Source organism: Xiphophorus maculatus, chromosome 12, assembly GCF_002775205.1.
Source record: "Xiphophorus maculatus strain JP 163 A chromosome 12, X_maculatus-5.0-male, whole genome shotgun sequence".
NCBI lineage: Eukaryota > Metazoa > Chordata > Actinopteri > Cyprinodontiformes > Poeciliidae > Xiphophorus > Xiphophorus maculatus.
The window spans coordinates 28,176,710-28,196,140 of record NC_036454.1 but is presented as its reverse complement, the minus strand read 5'-3'; the positions used below and the strand labels follow the sequence as shown (position 1 = coordinate 28,196,140).

Sequence of the window (19,431 nt, the reverse complement as noted above, 5' to 3'; positions counted from 1 at the left end):
TTGTTTTGTTTGTGCTGCTTTTGGTTTGAAGACATTATTGAACATCTAAATGTCAATGGTTCAATCGGCCCCATCACGTTACCCAATTCAAATAAAATTGGTGTTAAATATTGTGCTGGAAAATTTTAGCAGCACAAACGTAGCACAGGTGATTAACACCAGATTTGTTTGATTTCTGTAGCTCAGTGCATTACCCCTAGCATCACTTAAACCCAAAGTTTTGACTTGTCTTGCAGAAAATTATACTCTTAAAGACAGGACAAAAAGTAAATTTCTGTGGATCTCCGCGATCGTGGAATTGGAATTGATAGATGCAATTTGGCAGTACACAGATAAAAGCCGTTTTGGTTTGATTGGTAAAATAATATTTAAGCACACAACTGTTGAAGGGACGCATAAAGATCTGGATTTGAGTTTGACACGTGGTGCTTTACGGCGACTGAGAGCCCAGTTTCATATCTTCTAACCCGTCGAATATTTCATTTCAGCCGCCATCCGGTTTGATCCCCGACCGCAAAGACAGCAACAGCAGGAAAGTGTTCTCCGACGCCCACCTGGAGGCCCAGGCGAACACCAGCATCGTCTCGGACTCCTCCACCAGCAACGTCTCCTACCCCCTCATGCAGCCCACACAGCGCCAGCGACGCCTCAACTCTGCCAGCAACCTGCGCCGCTCCCGCTTCACCGGGCCGTGTTTCGGCCTTCTCTCCGAAACAAAAGATCCACCGAAGGGGGGCGGCGTCCACCCGGGCTGCGTCCCCTCGGAGACCGGCCCTGGCTCCTCTTCCTCACCCTCCTCCTGCTCTTCCTCCTCCTCTTCTGCTCAGTGCCACGTCAAGAGCGCGCCGGCCGGAAAGAGGCTGGAGTTCCCAGGCGAGGGCGATCACATCAGCGTGCCGGTGTTCGCCATCTCCGAGGAGGAGGACAGGCAGCCGCTGGTCTCGGCTCAGCACCTGGTGCAGACGAACGGACCGGTCAGGGCGAAGCACGAGAGCAAACGGCCTCCCGCGGGCGGCGTCAGCCCCAAGAGGGTCAGGCCGGAGTGGAGGCCGTGGGGCAGTCAGGTGTCGGGGGGAGCCGCTCCGCCAGCTTCAGGAGCGTCCAACGAGTCGGACGCGCTTAAGAACGGCCAGCCGTCCGTTAGTCTGTCCACGGGGCTGTGCTCCGTGACAAACCACATGTGACCAAGAGCCGAGACTGTGCTGACCGAGACCTGGATTTCTGAACTAGTGGCACTGTGAAAACAACAAAAAACACCTTTTTTTTTTCTTTCTGACATCAACTTTTACAAACTCCACTCTGCAAAAACGCTGTCATACCAAGTATGTTTGGTCCAGTTTCCAGTGCAAATATCTTAGTAGACTTGAAATAAAAAGACTAAACTAACTTTAGAGCAAGAAGTAGGAACTTTATTTAAGTCAGTAATTTAATATTGATGAAAAAGCTTGAGTTATAACTGTTAATACAAAAATGATATTAAAAGTTATCATTTTTATATAATAACTTTTATATTGAAAGTTGCCATTTTCCTCCAAATTAGAATTTGTAAAATGGGAAACATCTCTTGTTCCACTGGCAGATTAAAACTATTACTTTTTCATAAATATTAAGAAATTAGCTTAAAACAAGCTCCTATTTCTAGCTGAAAAGCTTCTTTTGAGACAGTTTTGTCTTGTTTCAAGCGTACTACAATATTATTCAGTACTGCAAGAAACCAAACCAAAAATACTTGGCAAGATTTTGCGCTGGCTTATCATTTCATATGTACACATATAAAAAAGCTCTTGGACAAAGAAAAAGCTGTTGATTTTCCAGAGGTACTGTTTTTGTCAAAAGCACGAACGGCGTTTCTTCATGTCTTTTAGTTCCTGTATTTCAGCCGCTGCACCTTCCTGCGGCTCTCCATGTGGTCATCATCGCTTTTTACCCACAAGTATTATGTAGGCCATAGATAAATCATTTATATCATTGTCACGTCGGTGTACGCGTTCTCCTACTACTGATAACGGATTATAAAAGGGAAGTTGGACTACTATATAAAGTGAGAATAGAGACCGTTATGTAGTACAGAGCACTTAAACATTAGTTGTTCGTATGCAAGTAAAGGTTCAATAAACACGTTACTGTTAACGTCTGGTGTTCTTAATTTGGCGAAAACAGAAAAGTTCTTGGATGCTTTGACCCAAATTGTGAACATCCCGTGAAGGTTTTATCATATCTGATAAATTAGAATATCACTGAAAATCCCATTTATTTTATGAATACATACATATATTCTTTTTTTTTTTTTTTTTTTTTTTATAAAAAATTTTATAGAAGATAAATGTGTTCCTGTTCCAACATTCCCAATGCAAGCGACTTGAGTCCTGTGTGCATGGACGGTACTTTTACATCGTAAAACAGAAACAAATCTAAAACATGCGAGTTCGTCGTTTGGCTGTAAAGTACATTTTTATCATGAACAAAAACAGCAACCCAGACTTCCTTTGAACTATATCAATTTTATTATATTTAAATGATCAGAAGTCAGAGCTAAAGGCATTTCAAACAGTTTCAGTACTGCCGACACCACGCGACGAAACGTACATTTCCCAAAGTCCACGGCTAATTCCTGCATCTCCCTACTGATCTACGATTCAACTAGAACTTGATTATGATCTAGATTCATTCTTAAAATAGTGCAATGCATCCAAGCGTTACAGGCATTTAGAAAGATTTACATCCCCCCTTACAGAGGAAGCACATGCAGCTTCTCTCTGTTGTCCTTTTTGAATCCAAACATCTTTCATATGTATTGCGATGAGGTAGAATGAAACCTGCTGATTTACTCCTGAGCACCTTCGTCCGGACTCTTCTATTTTTTAATTTTTTGTTACAGCACCCCTCAAAAGCCGCTAATACCAATTCCTCATTGGAGCGGCTTGGGATTGTTGTTAGCTCAGCCGGATCTCCTGCAGCAAATAATTAAAACTCGTCTGCGGGCGGGATTGATCAGGCTTGTGCCGAGAGGCTGAGCTGCTAAAGAATGTATATTTAGACTCAGCATGAAATAAAAAAAATATATATATTAAAAATTAAAATACAGAAAACAGTGACCTAACCCCACACACAAAGGTAGAAACAGAAAAGTGCCCTTTAACTACTTTTTTTTTTTTATTTGCCTCATTGATTTAACAGGCAACATAAAACTAAATATGATAAAAGTTACATGTACATCAGAAATGAGCAACTTTCTTATACTATAAAGGAATTTTGTTTGTGCGGAAATCTCCATTATATTGTGGAATTAATCTTTCTGTACAATTAAAACCCAGATATTGCAGGCAATTTATTTTCAATGAGCCAAGCACAGAATGTCTTAGGATGTTTAGTAATGTTTTGAACTTTCTCTTAAATGTGAGAAACTTGAGTAAAGATCGTCCATGTCCAAGGAAAAATAAAACAAAACAAATCTGCATAAATGTAAAAAATCAATAAGAAATCCACGTGAAACTTGGCCTTTCTAAGGCCTGCTTTAAGCATTTCTACTTCTTTACATCCATCACCATTTTCAACACACTAATAAACGGAAGGTTAGTGATACGTTTAGAGTTTTAATATATATATATATATATATATATGAAAAAAACTTTAAATCTACCTTATAAAAGTGTCAGCTAGACAGAAACTAGAAGCCAAGCGTGATTTGTCCAGTTGTTACTACATTAACAATCGGAGATATTGATAGTCTTAAAGAGGATGTCAGTGCGCTTCAGATTCCCCCCCCCCCTGGCCATTTTGCAAAGAAAGTTTCAAAATAAAAGTGTTGTGTACCTGAGGAGCGATGAGAGGAAAATCAACAGAGATCCAACGCTCTGATGAGAGAGGTAAGATGAATGCGAGCGACTGAGCGCATGCCGCGTCTCTTATTGGCTTGATCCGTCTAAGAGTTTCCTGTAAATGCAGCATGACTTCATGTTGCTTTTCTTCCCTGACGTTCTACAGAAGGAAGCAACGCATTTCATCACACAGATTAGCCCTTACTACACGGCAACAACAAAATCCTGCACAGATATCACACTGGATCACAATGTGTTAGAGTTTTAGTGTGTGTTTGTTTGTTTTTTTGCTTTTGCCTGGAAACGCAGTGATATAAGCAGGGGGAAAAAAATCCCTAAGCGGTAATACTTAACTGGTTAATGCTAGCAACATATAGCATTGTGATGGGCTGTTTCAAACTGAAAATACTTTACTGTTCCTGTGACCCTTATAGGTGCGTCTGAATAAGTTGGAAGAGTAAGAGTAAGTAACTCAATATGAAAAATCAGATGTGCCACACTTTTTTTCCTTCCACTCAACTTTCCAGATCCTTTTAGCAATCATCTTTTGTGGCTTACTTTCAATGAAAACAGTCAGTGCATTTCTGCTGGTAGTCTTCTGAGTGATTGTGTTTGCCATGACATCAAATCAGAAAATACTGCAAACGACCAAAACATGTTTTTTTTTTTCCATTTTCCGTCCTCCCTCAAGTAATTTTTGGGAATTTTGTTCATTTCAACCTTCAATTGCATAAAAAAGGCAACAAAAAACACTGAAATACATAACAGAGTAATGAATCTTTATCTTCCAAGACTTTCACTTTTTGAGTAGAATTTGTGAAATAAATGAATGCTATTGTAATTTACTTAGTAAAAGGTATTTCACATGATTATTTAGATGTAATGAATTATGGAAATCCCTTAATAATAACATTAGCATATTGGGAAAATGCTCAAAAATAATTCTCTCATGAAGAAAACGGGGGGGAGCTTGTTTAGCATGCGTACATATCCCTCTTCCATACACAAATAACTTCTAATCTAAAAACAAAATTGAAGTTTTTGTTGCCCAGGGTGACAGCGACATTAACTAGCACCTTTAACCATTTCACCACCTAAACAAATGATTCCTTTACCAGATATCGGCTGTTTCGGGGTGTTTATTATTCTGAGCAACAGCAACTTGTACGAGTGAAAAGACCTTCACTCAAAAGGGAATAATCCGAATGTGCATAGATACCGTTCTCCTGAATATGTGTGGAGAACACGGTCATTGTTGTAAATGGACACTGATTGTTAATAAGTGCATTAGGCAATTGCATAAGGCGGGTCGTCTACGGCGGGCGGAGCGAGACGCATCGAGGTCGTGTTTCACATGTGCATTTGACTCAGAAGAACCGACCGTCCGGCTCCTTCAGCTCTTGAAACGCGTCTGTTCACATATGTGGTTGAATTTCCTGAAATGACGAAGGAAAGAATTAGCTTTGCATTCAAGAGCCACAGAGAAACATCTTCCCCTGGTGTTCAGACAAAAAGAACAAGGTCTCCCTCTAGTGGTTGTGTAGGGATAAGACACGCACAAAATTCTGACATCAAACTTTGGTGGCTGAAGGACTTACACTGCGTGATGCGCCTTCACCTGCGTGCGGCAGTTACGCCCCCAGTAACAGTCGGGACGAGATGTCACAGATGCTGAGGATGAGCGAATGCTATTAGAACGCAGTCAAAGTGTTTTGAAATGTGCAAGTAAAGAAAATCCGCAGCTTCGGCGTAGCAAAAAAAAAAAAAACTGAACCTGGCAGTTCAGCCGGAGGGATGTTCTGTCTGTACTTGTAGGCCAGCTCCTTGAAGGCTCGCAGGCCGCAGCAGAAACACAGCAGGGTGTCCGTCGAGATGCGACAATCTGAGCGAGACGGTCAGCACTCATCATCATCATCATCAAAACGAGAGCGCCAATGTGTTCTTGAAAAGGGCATTTTGTGAATGTACACAAAAAGCATTCGTCCTTCTCTGAACTTGTCTGTGTTTTCTTATTACACAAACGTCGACGTGTCTCATTGGGATTTTATTCAATATATTAACATATTATCCACTTAGTACAGGGGTGGGCAATCCTGGTCCTAGAGGGCCGGTGTCCTGCAACTCTTAGATGTCTCCCTGGTCCAACACACTTTAATCCAACAGCTGAATCGCCTCCCTGGTTACACCTGGTTAACTGCACTTAACCAAGTGCAGTTAAGTTTTCCAGAGTCCTGCTAATGACCTCATTATTTGACTTAGTGCTACTGCAGGGCAGCAGTCATTTTTAGGAGGGAAGAAAAAAAAGAATATAAAGTAGGGGTGAAGCGGTTAATCGGATTTAACTATTTAATCGTCAACTAATTTTAGCAACTGATTAATCAATAACTGGGGTATACAGACTCAAAAAAAAAAGAAGTTGTTTTGGAAAAAACAAAAAAAAACAACAGAGCACATTTAGAGCAGCAGTTAAGCCAAAACTGTACAAATAACGTAAACATTTTGCATTAAAGATAAAAAAAACAACAACTAAACAAACAAACAAAAAAATAACCCACCCTTTTTCGGGAAATATGTTTTAGCCTAAACTCCTCTAGTGGTATACCATTAGCTTTGCCTGTTTCAGATCTTCAGATTGCATTTTAGGCAATAAAAAGAACTGAATCTTATTTGCATCTTTTAATGTATTTTTAATATTGTATAAAAAGTGGTAAAAAAAAAAATCTGTAGAATGTTTTTATCCGAATAATCAACTAATCGTCAGAATAAATCGATTATTAAAATAATTGTTAATAGAAGCTCTAATATAACGTTACCAATATCTGAAAAGCGTGGCATGTGTTTGCAATTAGTGCATCATTACTTTGACTAGGTCACTCTAATGGCTATGTTGTCTGACCAGTCGGTTGTTCCTTTTCCTCCTTAATTTTACCTTCTCTTTTATTTTCACAACTTTGCCCTACTTTGTGTTGGTCTACCGCATTACATTCCAGTGGAATGCGCTGAAGTTGAAGGCTGTTCAAGGGCTAACAAATAGTTCTGCGAAGCATTGAGTAAAAAAAAAAAAAAGATTCAGTGAGCAATAATTAAAGAGCTTTGAAGTGCGTAATCACCTGTCAGGAGAAACTTTCCCTCCTGTAAGCCTTGCAAGGACTCCTGGAGCAGATCTTTCCATGTCTTTCCCTTAGCAGAAAGGTAGTTCTGGTGAAAATATAAAAACAATACACTAAATATCATAATACACTGATATGTGGATTTCATATCCAGACTTTATGCAAATTCACAGTAGATCCTGCAGTCAGAAGTTCTATTTGTGCATACAAATGAGTATTTAAAAGTGATGCTTTAAAAAAAACCCAACAACAACTCTGATTTGAAACAAAGAGCAGAGTAATAATAGAAACAAATAATAAAGGCCTTACTTACTTGTAGAACCTCTGACTCGTATGCGTTGTTGTTCAGAACGCCATCCAGACACTTTTCAGTCAGATTAAGCTCTGGGAAAAATAAAAAATAAAAATGGGTGAAAATGTCGCGGGTCACAAAGTGTTTTTAATGGAAACTGAGAAAGTAGGAGTTTGGTGTTCAACTAAAGACAATGCAGTCGATCAAATCAGTAAACCACACATATGTTAAATGATGAATGGCTGTGATACACACCACTGAATGGAGCCAAGCAGCCATGGCAGCCAATCCTCTGGCAGCCCCAGTACATGTGGCAGAACGGACTCTGGCACAGCATACCTACCAACACGCAACATATGAAGGTTTTTACACAGCTGAGCTTCATTTATTGTGCTCTGTGCAGTTATAAGGCACACGTTTTTATTTATTTATTTTTAAAGGTACAAAGAGGGACGAGCAGGTGATGGGACAACTCACATTGCTGAGCGATAACTTGCTGCTGGTTGCTGAGCTCGGCCCGCCGGTCTGGCATTGGCTGGAGGCAGCAGGTGCAGATGAGGTGGCGGCCCTGCGGGGGGCAGCAGTACTCCTGAGGTGCTGTGCAGCAGAGGCAAGAAGAGGAGTTTCAGACGTGTTACAGGCTGGTTTATATAGTGAGCTTCAAGCTTAAAACTAAATATCCCCTGAAATCTTACTTTTCTAAAAGTTTGGGATCAGAATTTGTTGGTCTTGACCCAAATAAAATGTTATTCTGTCAAATTTGGAAGAAAGAATCGAAAACAATGTTTGATCTGATGGGTGTCTAGTCTCGACATGGCCCGCTTTACTGATATATCAAGGTTTTGTTTCAAGGTTTGACATTTTCCCTAAAGTAATAATGCTTTTCAATGAGATACCAGAGAAAGCGTTGTCTCCGACTGTATGGAGGAGGAATGACAGCAAGGTTTCCCTCCTCCACTTATTGCTGTAACTGCTGGTCAGCTGGCTGACAGAACGCTTAGACACTTTGCTTCCAAATTTACAAAAACATTTTCTGTTCACAATACATTACAAAACTACAGTGTATGACGGTGTGTAACCATCTAGCCTCCCTTACCCCTGATTATGTTTTGCTACCTAGCAACCATGGCAGTGCTAAACAAAAGCTAAAGTTGATCTTGCAAATATTTTTTCATAACTTATTTAGTCCTTTTTAATTAATTAAATTGATGCACAAACATCAGTTTGTGTGTGTGTGTATATATATATATATTTTTTTTAACAAAAATTACATTAAAAAAATGTATATGCAAATTAAACAAACCTAATAACACAGTCGCTATAAACTTCTAATTTTTGTACCCCTAAATTTTAACTTTTTTTTTTTTTTTTTATTGTCCTCTCCCGTTTTGTCTGTCATTATTACAAGAACAAAAATGTCCCGTTTGGCCCGTTACATTATTTTACACATTACACACTTGAAATCTACAACAATTAGCCGACTGTGACACTTTAACTCAGTTTTCATACTGTTTGAACTTCACACCAGCCGGCGCCTAATCTAGACTCACTGTCAGCTGAGGGCCGGTCGGAGGACGTGGAGGGCTGCTCTCCGGCCGGCCTTGCTGCTCCCTCCCCACAAGCAGGTGTGGGAGGAGGCTGGACAGGTGGTAGAGTTGGAAGACCAGTGAACCAATAGTTTGAGCTCGAAGCAAACAGAACTTGGCCCATATCCCGCGTGTAGCCCGGACACTGCCTGCACATCAGAAGGGGCTGACTGCAGGGAAAGAAATGCAAACCAAAGGTGAGTAAGGTCTTAGGAAACAAACATGCTTCTATGGTCTAGCTAAGCTGTGTTTTTTTTTTTTTTTTTTTTTTAACCTAATGTCTGAAGAGTCGCTGTCATTGTCTGACAGCTCAAAGAGGTAATCTGAACTGCCCTCCTCCTCAGAGAAGGAACGTTCCACTTTGGGCTGCAACATGTCCTGAGTGATCTTGTTTTGGCTGTTCATGCTCTTCAGGTCCTCCTCGCTGCGACTCTTCTCTGTAAGACAGAGAAAGGCACCCTTCGGGTTTAGAAACACAATCTTGAGGTTAGCACATCTTGGTCTCTCGTAGGGCTGGGAGATGAAATCGATTTTTGAAAATGTAATTTTTGAAAAATTTGGATTTTTCTTTTTTTCCCACCAATGCGCTCCTTGGTTTTCCGTAGTTCAGAGACACCCATGGCCGACCGACTTATTTGGCAAGCGCGTTTAACAGCTTCTATTTATTTGGACTTTAAATTCATGTCAACTCCACAACAGAACATTAAGGGCAGGCTATGTTTTCTTTTTGTTGTCACTATGACGAGAATAAAGTCATAATATTACAAGAACAAAGCTGCAGTAATATGAGAAAAATGTCACAATATTAGCAGAATGTGGTGGTAAGTTATGAGAACTCCTACATGAAAAATAAAAAATTAAAAAGAGGAATGTTGAGAATCTTGTCAAGTTACAATTTGGTATCAGATTACGAATAAGGACATCATCTTTTAACACATCGGCATCAAATTATTATCAGCAGCAGAATTTGAGAAGATTGAGCAATGACTCGGTCTGTTTTGAAGATTTTTAAGATGATTGTTTTATACTATCATGAAAAAAGTACATTCACATCTCCATTTGGACTACAGTATTGCACTAAATATATTTTTAATTAGCCCTTGATGAGCAATTTATCAATGTAATGCTGAAATAATTTCAATATTTAGATATAGAATTTAACAAAAGCTTTGTTCTGAGAATTATTTTGTGTGCCAGGCTTTAAGGGGTTAAACAAAAATTCGCACAACTCACAGAAGAGACGATTGCAATAAAAGCCAGTTTTTCAAAAATATTGGAAAAAAAAAAAAAAATCACTTAAAATTGGAAACCGAGAAAAGAAGTTTTATGTTTAAGCCACATCGCCCAGCCCTGGTCTCTTTTGTGTTATTACATGTCACGATCACACGTGCGTGTGTGCAAACCTGGATGCTGGATGAGGTAGGCCTCCACCAGGTCGTTCAGAATGCGGTTTTTACAAATCCTCTCCACGGGGCAGCGGCAGGTGGGACACAGCGACGAGCGCTCCATCCAGCCAGAGTAGCAGGCGCCACAGAAAACATGCATGCAAGGCTGTAAGCTGAAAGCACAAAACAATAGAGCCAAATATATAACTCTGATATAAGTGCAAGTTACACTGCAGACCAAACAAAAAAAACAACACAAAAAAAAAAAATGTCAAGGCCTTGCAGTGGTGTGCAAAAAATTTTGGGGGACAGGAGCTCGAAATGGAAAAAAATGGCCCCTTTTCCTGGCCAGTGTGAGATTTATTACATGAAGTCTTGTTGGGAAAAATTACAAAAACGTGGGGGACAAGCAACGTGGGTTATTAAATCGTGCTACATTGAGCCACACACACTACTACAGAAGCCAAAAGCAGATGAATCTGCATAATTTTGACTGAGATCAAGTTATTTTCTCGACGGTTTTCTTGAAATATCGAGTTATCCTTCAAATGTGAGCAACAACAATCAGGTTTAACACACACAACAAACATCTCATGATCAACTCGTTATGTCGAGAAAAACATCAGGAAATTAACTTGTTTATCTCGAGATGTCCATCAGGAAATAAACTTATCTTGAGAAAACCATTGGTAAATGAACTTTTTATGTCGGCAAAATAAGCAGTTAACTCATTATCTCCAGAACACCATCAATAAATTAACTCACTATGTTGGGAAAATTAGAAATTGACTTGTTTTCTCAAAAAAAACAGGAAATTAACTAATTATCTAGAGAAAAGCATCTGGAAAAAGTATATGCAGTAAGTCCTCTCTTGGCTTCCATGCATTGTAATAAATAAATAAATAAATAAATAAATGACATTTCAGAAGGGCACTTTTTTATGTCCAGATGAAAGGGGCCGGTGCTCCAAACCCATCTGGAGCTCATCTGTCCCTGAGGACCTTTCTTCTGACTTTTCACCTGATGCAGTCGTGCAGCAGGTCCTGGCAAATGACGCACGTCAGCGACTCCTCCATCTTGTCCGTTTTAGTCTCTTTCACTGGCAGTGTAGACAGAACATCCCCCTTAGCTGATCCTGTCACATCTGTAAAAAGGGTATGTGTTCAGCACAAATCAAGAGTCTGTAAAAACATTTGTATTTGTCATAGGGCTGAAATGATTCCTCGAATGATTCGAGTACCTCGATTATTAAAATTCCTCTAGGAAAATTTACCTGCCTTGAAGCTTTGTTACTTTATGTTTTATTATTTAGCGCACCGTTTTCCAGCTGGGACATTATTTGCGTTGCGTGTAGCTCTCACTTCCGCCTCTGAGTTGTTGAAGAAAGCTAAGTGTTGGCGGCATAACATCCAATTTTCAAGTTTGGCCCGTGGGGATTTTATTAATTAATGATAATGCCTGGGTCTACATCGTTTTTTGGGGGACCAATAGGCATCCTTAAAATGACTGGCACTTAAAATGACCCCCTCCCCCCCGTTCTTACGTTCGTCCCCTGGTCTACTGGTCGTCTTTCCCCCCTGGACTTACGTTGGTCTGTCCCCTGGTCTATTTCCTCCTCTCACCCTATCTTACGTTCGTTCGTTCGCCTGCCCCTCCCACCCCCACCACCGCAAGCCCCCCCAACTCCAGGCGACATTCCCCGTATTCTCAAACCCAAAGCTTGACAGGTATGGGGCAAGGTGAGAGTTCATCTATTTAACTGACTGAAGATGAATACATAAAAAAAAACCAAAAGCTGGAGTATAGACATGTTTTATAAGTGTATTTTACTTCTTTATTATTAAATTGAATACAATTTCAGATCTTTGTATAAATTTTCTTCTGGTTAACTTAGAAAGTGAGCCATTATTGTTACAGGTTAATTTTCTAAACTACAAAAGAGTTACTGTTAGGGAAGTTCACATATGAAAAATTGGACTGATATCTGAGAGTAACACCAGTGTTATGCCAGATTTACCAATATTTTATTTGATCAATGTTTTTATCCGATAACTCGATTAATCGTAAGAATAATCGATAAGATTACTCGATTACTAAAATATTTGTTTCCAAAAGCCCTAATTTGTCATCATTTGCAGCTGACCATGACTTTTTACCAGTTGTCTGGTTTCACTTACAAAAACATTACAGATAAGACATGAGGAGAAAAAAAAAGACAAAAACAGTTGCACAGAAAACAAAATGAGAAACCGACCATCATCTGTTCTCCTCCTTTTGCATTCTGGCTCCCGGTTGCCTGAGTGTTCTTCTACTGCCGAGGCTCCATCCTTAACTTGGCCTGGTAAGACCAACATGCGTCAAAAATTACTTGATCAAAGAAATTTATCAATCAATCAATAAAAAACAAAAACAAAAAAAAAACAACATACCCAAAGCAGAAGAAGCTGATGAAACGGGGGCTTTAGACGAGGGCTTCTTAATACAAAGGTGGGAGGTGGAAGTGGAAGGCTGAGGTTCCTCCTGAGTTGGTTCCAAAGGAGCTCTTGTGAGCATTACGGGTTCCACAGAGAGGGCCATCTCTGAAGCCAGAACCGGAAAAAGACTGCAGGCTGGCCTCTCTGTATGCAGACGCAGATGGAAAACCATCAAAACAGACTCGCAATATAACGAGCCACTTGTAGGATGTTATCCATCTACTCACTATAACCGTCTTCTGGAACAGCGGCCTCCATGTTTAAAGAGTGGTAAACATAGGCAATGTCTAGAGAGTAACAAGACGTGCTGTGAGTATTTTCTATTAAAGGTCTGTAGAAATAAATGAGCATAGACCGATTCTGAGCAACTTACTTTGATCGGGGTCACTCTTCCTGTACACAAAGTAGATGACATCACCGTTCTGCAGCACATGGGTCTGCTTCTTGACCACTTTGGACGAGTTGATCACTGTGCCGTTAGTGCTGCAGAAAATAGTTCAGAGTTGCAACAAGTCAATGCATATCTTCTCTCATTTAGAAAAAATTAAATCCAACTCATATGAAAGTATAAAATCTTACCAAGTATTTTTGATTTTTTTTTTTTTTTTTTGAAGCCACAAAGTTTAGGAAATATTAGGCCTTCTTTAAATGAAGGAAAACTCGTATGGAAAGTCTGGAAATACAATTATGGTGGCATCCAAAAGTATGTACACCCCTGGTGCTTAACCCCCTGCCCACATTTAAAATGTCATTTTAAACTCTTGGGGTACAGTACCTCGTGTCTTCAAGCCAAACCAGCCCTGAGTGTTCATCTTTTACTATCTTGCAGTGCTCCCCGGAGACAAGTTTATTGGATGGAAAGGACAGATAGCAGCCTTAAAAAAAAAGCATAAAAGTAAAACAAAAAGTGTCATTTAGGAAACACCATTTTCTTATCCAGAACTAAATATTTACTTTTTTATTCTTCAAATTGTCATTTTTATCACAAATTCTAAATGATATAGCAACGTATAGTTAACAATTCCGTCAAAACAAACCCACCTTGCACCTAAAGACTAAGTTGCCATGACATGTTTGACTCTTATTACCCAGACATTGGCTAATTTATGCAATCTTTGCAAAGCCCAGTGGCTCTGCATAGTAAAAAAGAAAAAGTAGATTCCCATAATCTCTCAACCACAAAGCACACACGATGGGATATATAGCCCTAACCAGCTCTAAAGCGAAACCCATAAAAAAAATCTACTTAATATTCTACACGCATGTTGTCAATAGACATCTTTTGTTCTCATCACAAGGCGCTGTCTAAGTTTGGGGCACTAAAGGAGGCTTTGTGTTTTCAAGGGGGAGGTTATAAAGGCTCCAGACACTGACGGAGACGTTTACAGCGCAAAAAGGGCCGTCTTCCCTTAATGGGGACTTTTACTCAATGGGAGCAGTTCTGAAAACTGGGATAAACACTAGCCGCTTATAACACAAATTAGAAATGGAAAATGAGACGTCTTTGTCAGTTCCAAAAAAAACCCCACAACTTTCCTACCTTTTTTTCTGCCAACTGTACATTCCTTAGTGAAAAGCAGAACTGTTTCATTGGAGTCCACTTTGACTAGCTTCCCCCATGGCCGACCACTGCTGTAGTTCTCCATGTCTCAATGGCTGACCCTAGGGAAAGGATCAAAAAATAAGTTTAGAGACTAAATGTGACACATTTACTATTTCTTATTGGAATGTACTGCTTAGAGAAACGACATAGTGCAACAAACAGAAAGTGAAATTAAACAACTTTGAGAATGTAAAATATTTACCACCCAATATAGGTAATTGAATTTTAACCTAGAATTTTAAATCTCCAGATCAAATCTATATGTGTGATTTTTTTCCCCAGGCTTTTTACAGTAAAGCAAAATAACTTTACCACGTTTAACAATGCAGCTGTTTTTAAGTCATGTTCTCCTAAATAATAACAGCGATAGTTGGACATTTTAACTCAAATTGGACCAGCCAAAAAAATACTGTGGCTTTTTTAGTGAAAACACAGCTGAGTGGCCAGTTTAAAACAGACTGGTTGCCATTAGGTGCTGTTGTAAAATTTATGGAAAGCCGACGTCATGAACAGACTTTCTACGTTGACAAAAAATATTATCTACAACTACGGAGAACGAGCAATTTGCCAAACAGGCAGAATTAGATATGAGCTGTAGTTATAATTCTGATTTACATTAAAATAAAATTAAAACAAAAACTGACTACATTACAGCTTTCAGCTGTTTTAACTTCGTCATAAACTAAAACTAAGTCACAGTTACTCCAACTGCCAAGCACCAACGCTTCAAAAGGTTTTCGCCTAACGTGTCATTAGAGCAACTAACGAAACCCAAACAACTCTGCTCGATGCTAAGCTAACCAAACTACTAGCATTAGCATCCGTGTTCCAGCAAAAAACAACCAGAACCGTCCACTCAGACCCGCATCTCTGTACCGCGACGCTTATGTCCCACAGCTCCTAGTTTACCATGAAACGCTCGGTGTGATGTTCCAGGAGCGTAGGATTAAACAGCTACTCCTCCTTATATTCCGGTTAGATGTGAAAAACGAAGCACTTCCTGACAACATGGACCGTGGTCAGCTGACGGAGGAGGGGCGTTAATACCTTATTTAAAGTGGGGCGCAGGAGGCTATGGCAAGCTGTTATAACATTTAATAATAATACTAAAAAAAAAGCATACACCTGTCTCCAGATAATATAATCCCTCCTCGTCATATAGCATTTGTACCAGTAAAAATTAAAAATAACGCTATCAAAAAGTGTATTTCTATAGTAGGAATTCTATTTTAACCCTTTCATGCATAGTGGTCACTACAGTGGACAGCTATCTAAAAGCCATTTTCTTGTGCTTCCTGTGGATTTTTATGTTATAAATGCACACAGACCACTGAAGTGGACACTAATGCATCATATAATATACCATCAACTACTGGCCATCAGCTGCAAATGCAAGAAATTATTTTTGTTAAATACAATATGGCCGACAGACAAAAAAGCATGAGAACCGACCCGGTCCCTCCTTCTACTGTAGACGACTCTTGCCAGTAAAAAAAATATTGTGACATCAGATAACCCCTAAGGAACAATACTACTGATGTATTTTTCAAATAACAACTTTGTATTTGGACAAAATTACAATTGATCACATAAAAATACAAAATAAAAAAAAATTATTTTTACAAAAAAAATTTCCTACCTTTTTTATGCCTTAAGAAAAAAAATTTTAAAAATGGAAAAAAAAATCTGACACAAAGGATCATAATTCATGCATGAAAGGGTTAAGGTATTGATTATTATAAATGACTAATAATAAAAGAAAATAGATCCTCTGACTTTGCACTTAAATTTGAGATATCAGTTATGACGCTCCAACTAGTCAAAATAAAATATATATTGATGAGGAATACCTTTGGGTTATTTTAAAATCCCTTCAAAGCGTTAGAATTCTCCCCATCTAAAAATCAACATGCCAACTATAACTTACTTCATATTTTCTAGGAAAAATGTCTTGTTTTCAATTCATGTGTGTTGATTTTACACCTATCCACAAATACATTCTTCCTACCTCTGGTGAACACTACAGATAGCCAAAACAACATTTGGATAAACACATTTTAGAAATCTAATTCAATTGTTGCTATTACTAATTCTTATTCAAGAGAGTAAAAAGAAACCCTATAGCTTTTTTTTCCCCAAGTAAGTTATGTTTTTCTATTTCTTCCTTGACGTTTGTAATTCTGAGAAAATAACAAATTCAGACTGAATCTGTCAGCAGGATCTGCCAGGGTTGGATCAATGACTTGTTAAACTCTCTTCTGCTTTGTGACCAATCACCATGAATGCTTAAACTAAGCACGATACACACACCAAACACACAACGTACACAGCTGTTGTAAAGCTAATTCCAAGTGAACCAGTGTTTAAAAAGCCCAGTTTGCCTCCAACAGGCTGGAAAGGAACAATAACTGACGGGAAACAATTCATGTGTCTGCACAATGACTAATGAGGGAACACCCATGTCATTGCAACCCGAGAAAACTGATTGCAAAGGCTTTTGTTCTGTTGTTGTTCACTTATTTCAAAATGGACAATGCCTGTCATAAAATAATATGTCACTGTTAGCCATAAATGGTAGTTTTCATTTGTGGTTCCTCATTACAGAGCAACACAGGCAAAAGAACAAGCTTCTTCCATTAAAAAGGCAACAACAATAATAATAATAATAATACAGTAATAATAATAATAATAACTAGAAAACATTTTTATCTAAAAAACATATCAGGTTACACTGTTAAAAAGAATGAAAAGCCATATATCACAAAAATTTCCCCACAATGCAATTCTGCAGCAGGTTACATATAATTAAAACAATCCACTCTTTATAAATGATCCCCAAAGTGCACATCTTTGGGGACTTAGACTGCTGTATAATTTCTTTACCAACCTACCAATCAAAATACATTCTATTTGTTAGATTTAAGTTCAAAATAACTACTAACTATATTTTAAACTTATTACAATGGCGAGAGTCATATATGCCGTTCTTCCCTGGAATACAGAGGCTGACAGAGTTAGAAATGGAAAGCCAGGAGAAATCCCTGGAGGTGGCAGCACCTTCGTGAAGTCCAGCAGTTCCCCCTGTCTGGTCTGCCTCTCATCCATCATCGGGGTAATGATTACCTCCAGGTGCAGCCAAATTTCAGGCCTGCCTTCCTCAAGGTACCTCAGGGATTTCCTGAAAATCCTCAGGTGCTACAAGGTGGAGTGTGGAAAAACAGAGCGTCATGAAGACGGAAAGCAACGATGCACCGTTCAATTCCGTCACACGACAGGAATCTTACAATGGCTCCAAAGCTGTGCATGTCTTGATTCAGCATAGGTCATCGAGAGTACAGATGAAAAGACCATCTTCATCATCATGTGCTTCTTTACTTTGAGGGAAACCAGGGTGACATGTATATATGAGCATTTAGAGATTTATCTGTCAGGCCAACAGTTTGTTACGGCTCATCGAAAAACCTGATTGTTCAGTATCCAAACTACATCCCTGCTCTGCTTGTAAAACTCATTTCTGACACAGAATAGGACACAACGTCTCCTGGATGTAGCATTTCTCCAATTCCTCTTTCATGTTTTATGGAACCGCTGACTACCTTATAGTAGAGTGACATTTCGTTTTACAGGCACAGCTTGAACAATATGTATGTATATATACATATGTAGCCATTATTTAACCAGATATGTCTCGTTGAGAATAAGAAATGCCAAAACTGGTGCTTATTAAGCCAATTTCATGACAAAAACTGCTTCATTTTGTTAGTAGAAAGGCATGTGCCTGCTGAACTCAACACAGACGTGGCTCAAACTGTTTCAAAACATGAAAATAATGTTTTATTTTTTTCTTGATTAGAAAGGTTGAAACAATTGTACACAACAGACTCTAGACATTTTGAAACTGGATCAACAGAAGTAAACTGGCTGCATTTACTTCCTGACTGCAGTCTGCAGTGTGTGGCGTTGGTGCTAGTTGGGGATTTCGTCTGAAGGAAATGGAGCCAGTTTACTTTCCACTGATCCAGCTTCAAAATGCTTAATGTTTGAGTCGTATATGGTTCAAAATGTTCCAATTAAAAGAAAGATCAATATTATTTTCATGTTCTGAAGGTAGTTGGTCACAAGGGAGTTAATTTAAAAGAATGTATGTATGGAAAAAAAGAAGACAAACGTGGATCAGCAGTGTACAGGAAAAATTAGGAGGTGCAGAAACTAACAATCCCAGAGTTTGCAGCGACCACCTTCTAATAGATAAGGATCTTATTGTTTAAATTGTATTGTCAGATTATTGGGCAGTTTCTTAGACAAGCATTCATATGCAAAATATATTACTTTTACACCCTAGCTTGGTTGTTTCCAGAATGCTAATGTTGACTTGACGCGTCTGCCAAGTTTGGTGAGTTTTTGAATATGATAAAGCCTCTAAAAAGCCACCTCTTTAGAGGGGCAGGATCGTAATAACAAACAGGATGATTACAATTGGCCTTGGCTGCTTGGGCCTAAAAATAGGACTAAAATACAACTTGATATTAGTCAAAGCATTTACAAAAAAAATCTTGTTTACAAGCTGATTAAGAGATTTTATACATTACAAGAGAGCATTTCCTTTAACTTTAAGTCTTTCCACAGTTGATTTCAATATTTAAAATCAATAACTGTGTCTTGGCTACACATAATGCACTGTAAAAAACAAAAACAACAAAAAAACAACCAAAAAGCTTTCAAAAAGGCACTTTTTTGTCCATAGGAAAAAGAAAGGCACTCTAGCACCCCCTAGTGGTTATCTGTGCACATCCCTGAATAACTTCCAAAAGTAATTACATATGTTGAACTTCTCACATTTTGTCAAGTTTTTGAATATGATAAAAAGAAAAAGGCAATTGTGTTGCCATTTTATGTGACAGACAAAGTAATGCATAACGGTGAAGTTGAAAGAAAAGCATTCATGGTTTTGGAATTTGTTTTACAAGTAAAAACTGAAAAGTGTGGCATGTTCAGTCACCATAAGTCAATGGTAAAGGTAAAATCACCTTTTGCTGTAAATACAACTCCAGTTCTTTTTTTTGCACAAAGTTCTTTAAATTTTGCTGCAGATCATAAATTTGATTTGGACCTGGTAATTCAACACCATATGCCACCGTGGTGATGATGTGTTCAGGGTGAAAG

General features: G+C 38.8%; 2 protein-coding genes across 6 annotated transcripts in view; one reads left to right on the top strand and one right to left on the bottom strand.

Moving 5' to 3' along the window:
- Nucleotides 1–2,130, top strand: part of LOC111610371 — a 38,966-nt gene extending 36,836 nt beyond the window's left edge. For all 3 annotated transcript variants that reach the window (XM_023344326.1, XM_023344325.1, XM_023344327.1), the window contains exon 7: nucleotides 489–2,130. In XM_023344326.1, the coding sequence (XP_023200094.1) occupies nucleotides 489–1,184 (696 nt within the window). In that variant the 3' untranslated portion in view covers nucleotides 1,185–2,130. The remainder of the gene's footprint in view (nucleotides 1–488) is intronic.
- Nucleotides 2,131–2,481: 351 nt separating this feature from the next.
- On the bottom strand, nucleotides 2,482–18,870 carry chfr (checkpoint with forkhead and ring finger domains). 3 transcript variants are annotated; one of them, XM_023343922.1, is made up of 19 exons: nucleotides 17,553–18,870; nucleotides 17,326–17,463; nucleotides 14,206–14,327; nucleotides 13,441–13,540; nucleotides 13,039–13,148; nucleotides 12,893–12,952; nucleotides 12,621–12,809; nucleotides 12,446–12,529; nucleotides 11,212–11,335; nucleotides 10,210–10,364; nucleotides 9,081–9,243; nucleotides 8,771–8,976; nucleotides 7,698–7,817; nucleotides 7,476–7,559; nucleotides 7,242–7,312; nucleotides 6,929–7,016; nucleotides 5,593–5,700; nucleotides 5,417–5,489; nucleotides 2,482–5,254 (listed from the first exon to the last, which is right to left on the bottom strand). In XM_023343922.1, exons 3-19 carry the CDS (start codon nucleotides 14,309–14,311, stop codon nucleotides 5,212–5,214), a joined length of 1,884 nt encoding a protein of 627 aa, XP_023199690.1. In that variant the 5' UTR covers nucleotides 14,312–14,327; nucleotides 17,326–17,463; nucleotides 17,553–18,870; the 3' UTR covers nucleotides 2,482–5,211. The 3 variants fall into 3 exon arrangements, with proteins under 3 accessions (XP_023199690.1, XP_023199691.1, XP_014326319.2); XM_023343923.1 differs by lacking the exon at nucleotides 17,553–18,870 and having other exon boundaries at nucleotides 17,326–17,529; XM_014470833.2 differs by lacking the exons at nucleotides 17,326–17,463; nucleotides 17,553–18,870 and adding an exon at nucleotides 15,178–15,495.
- Between the last annotated feature and the right edge of the window lie 561 nt (nucleotides 18,871–19,431).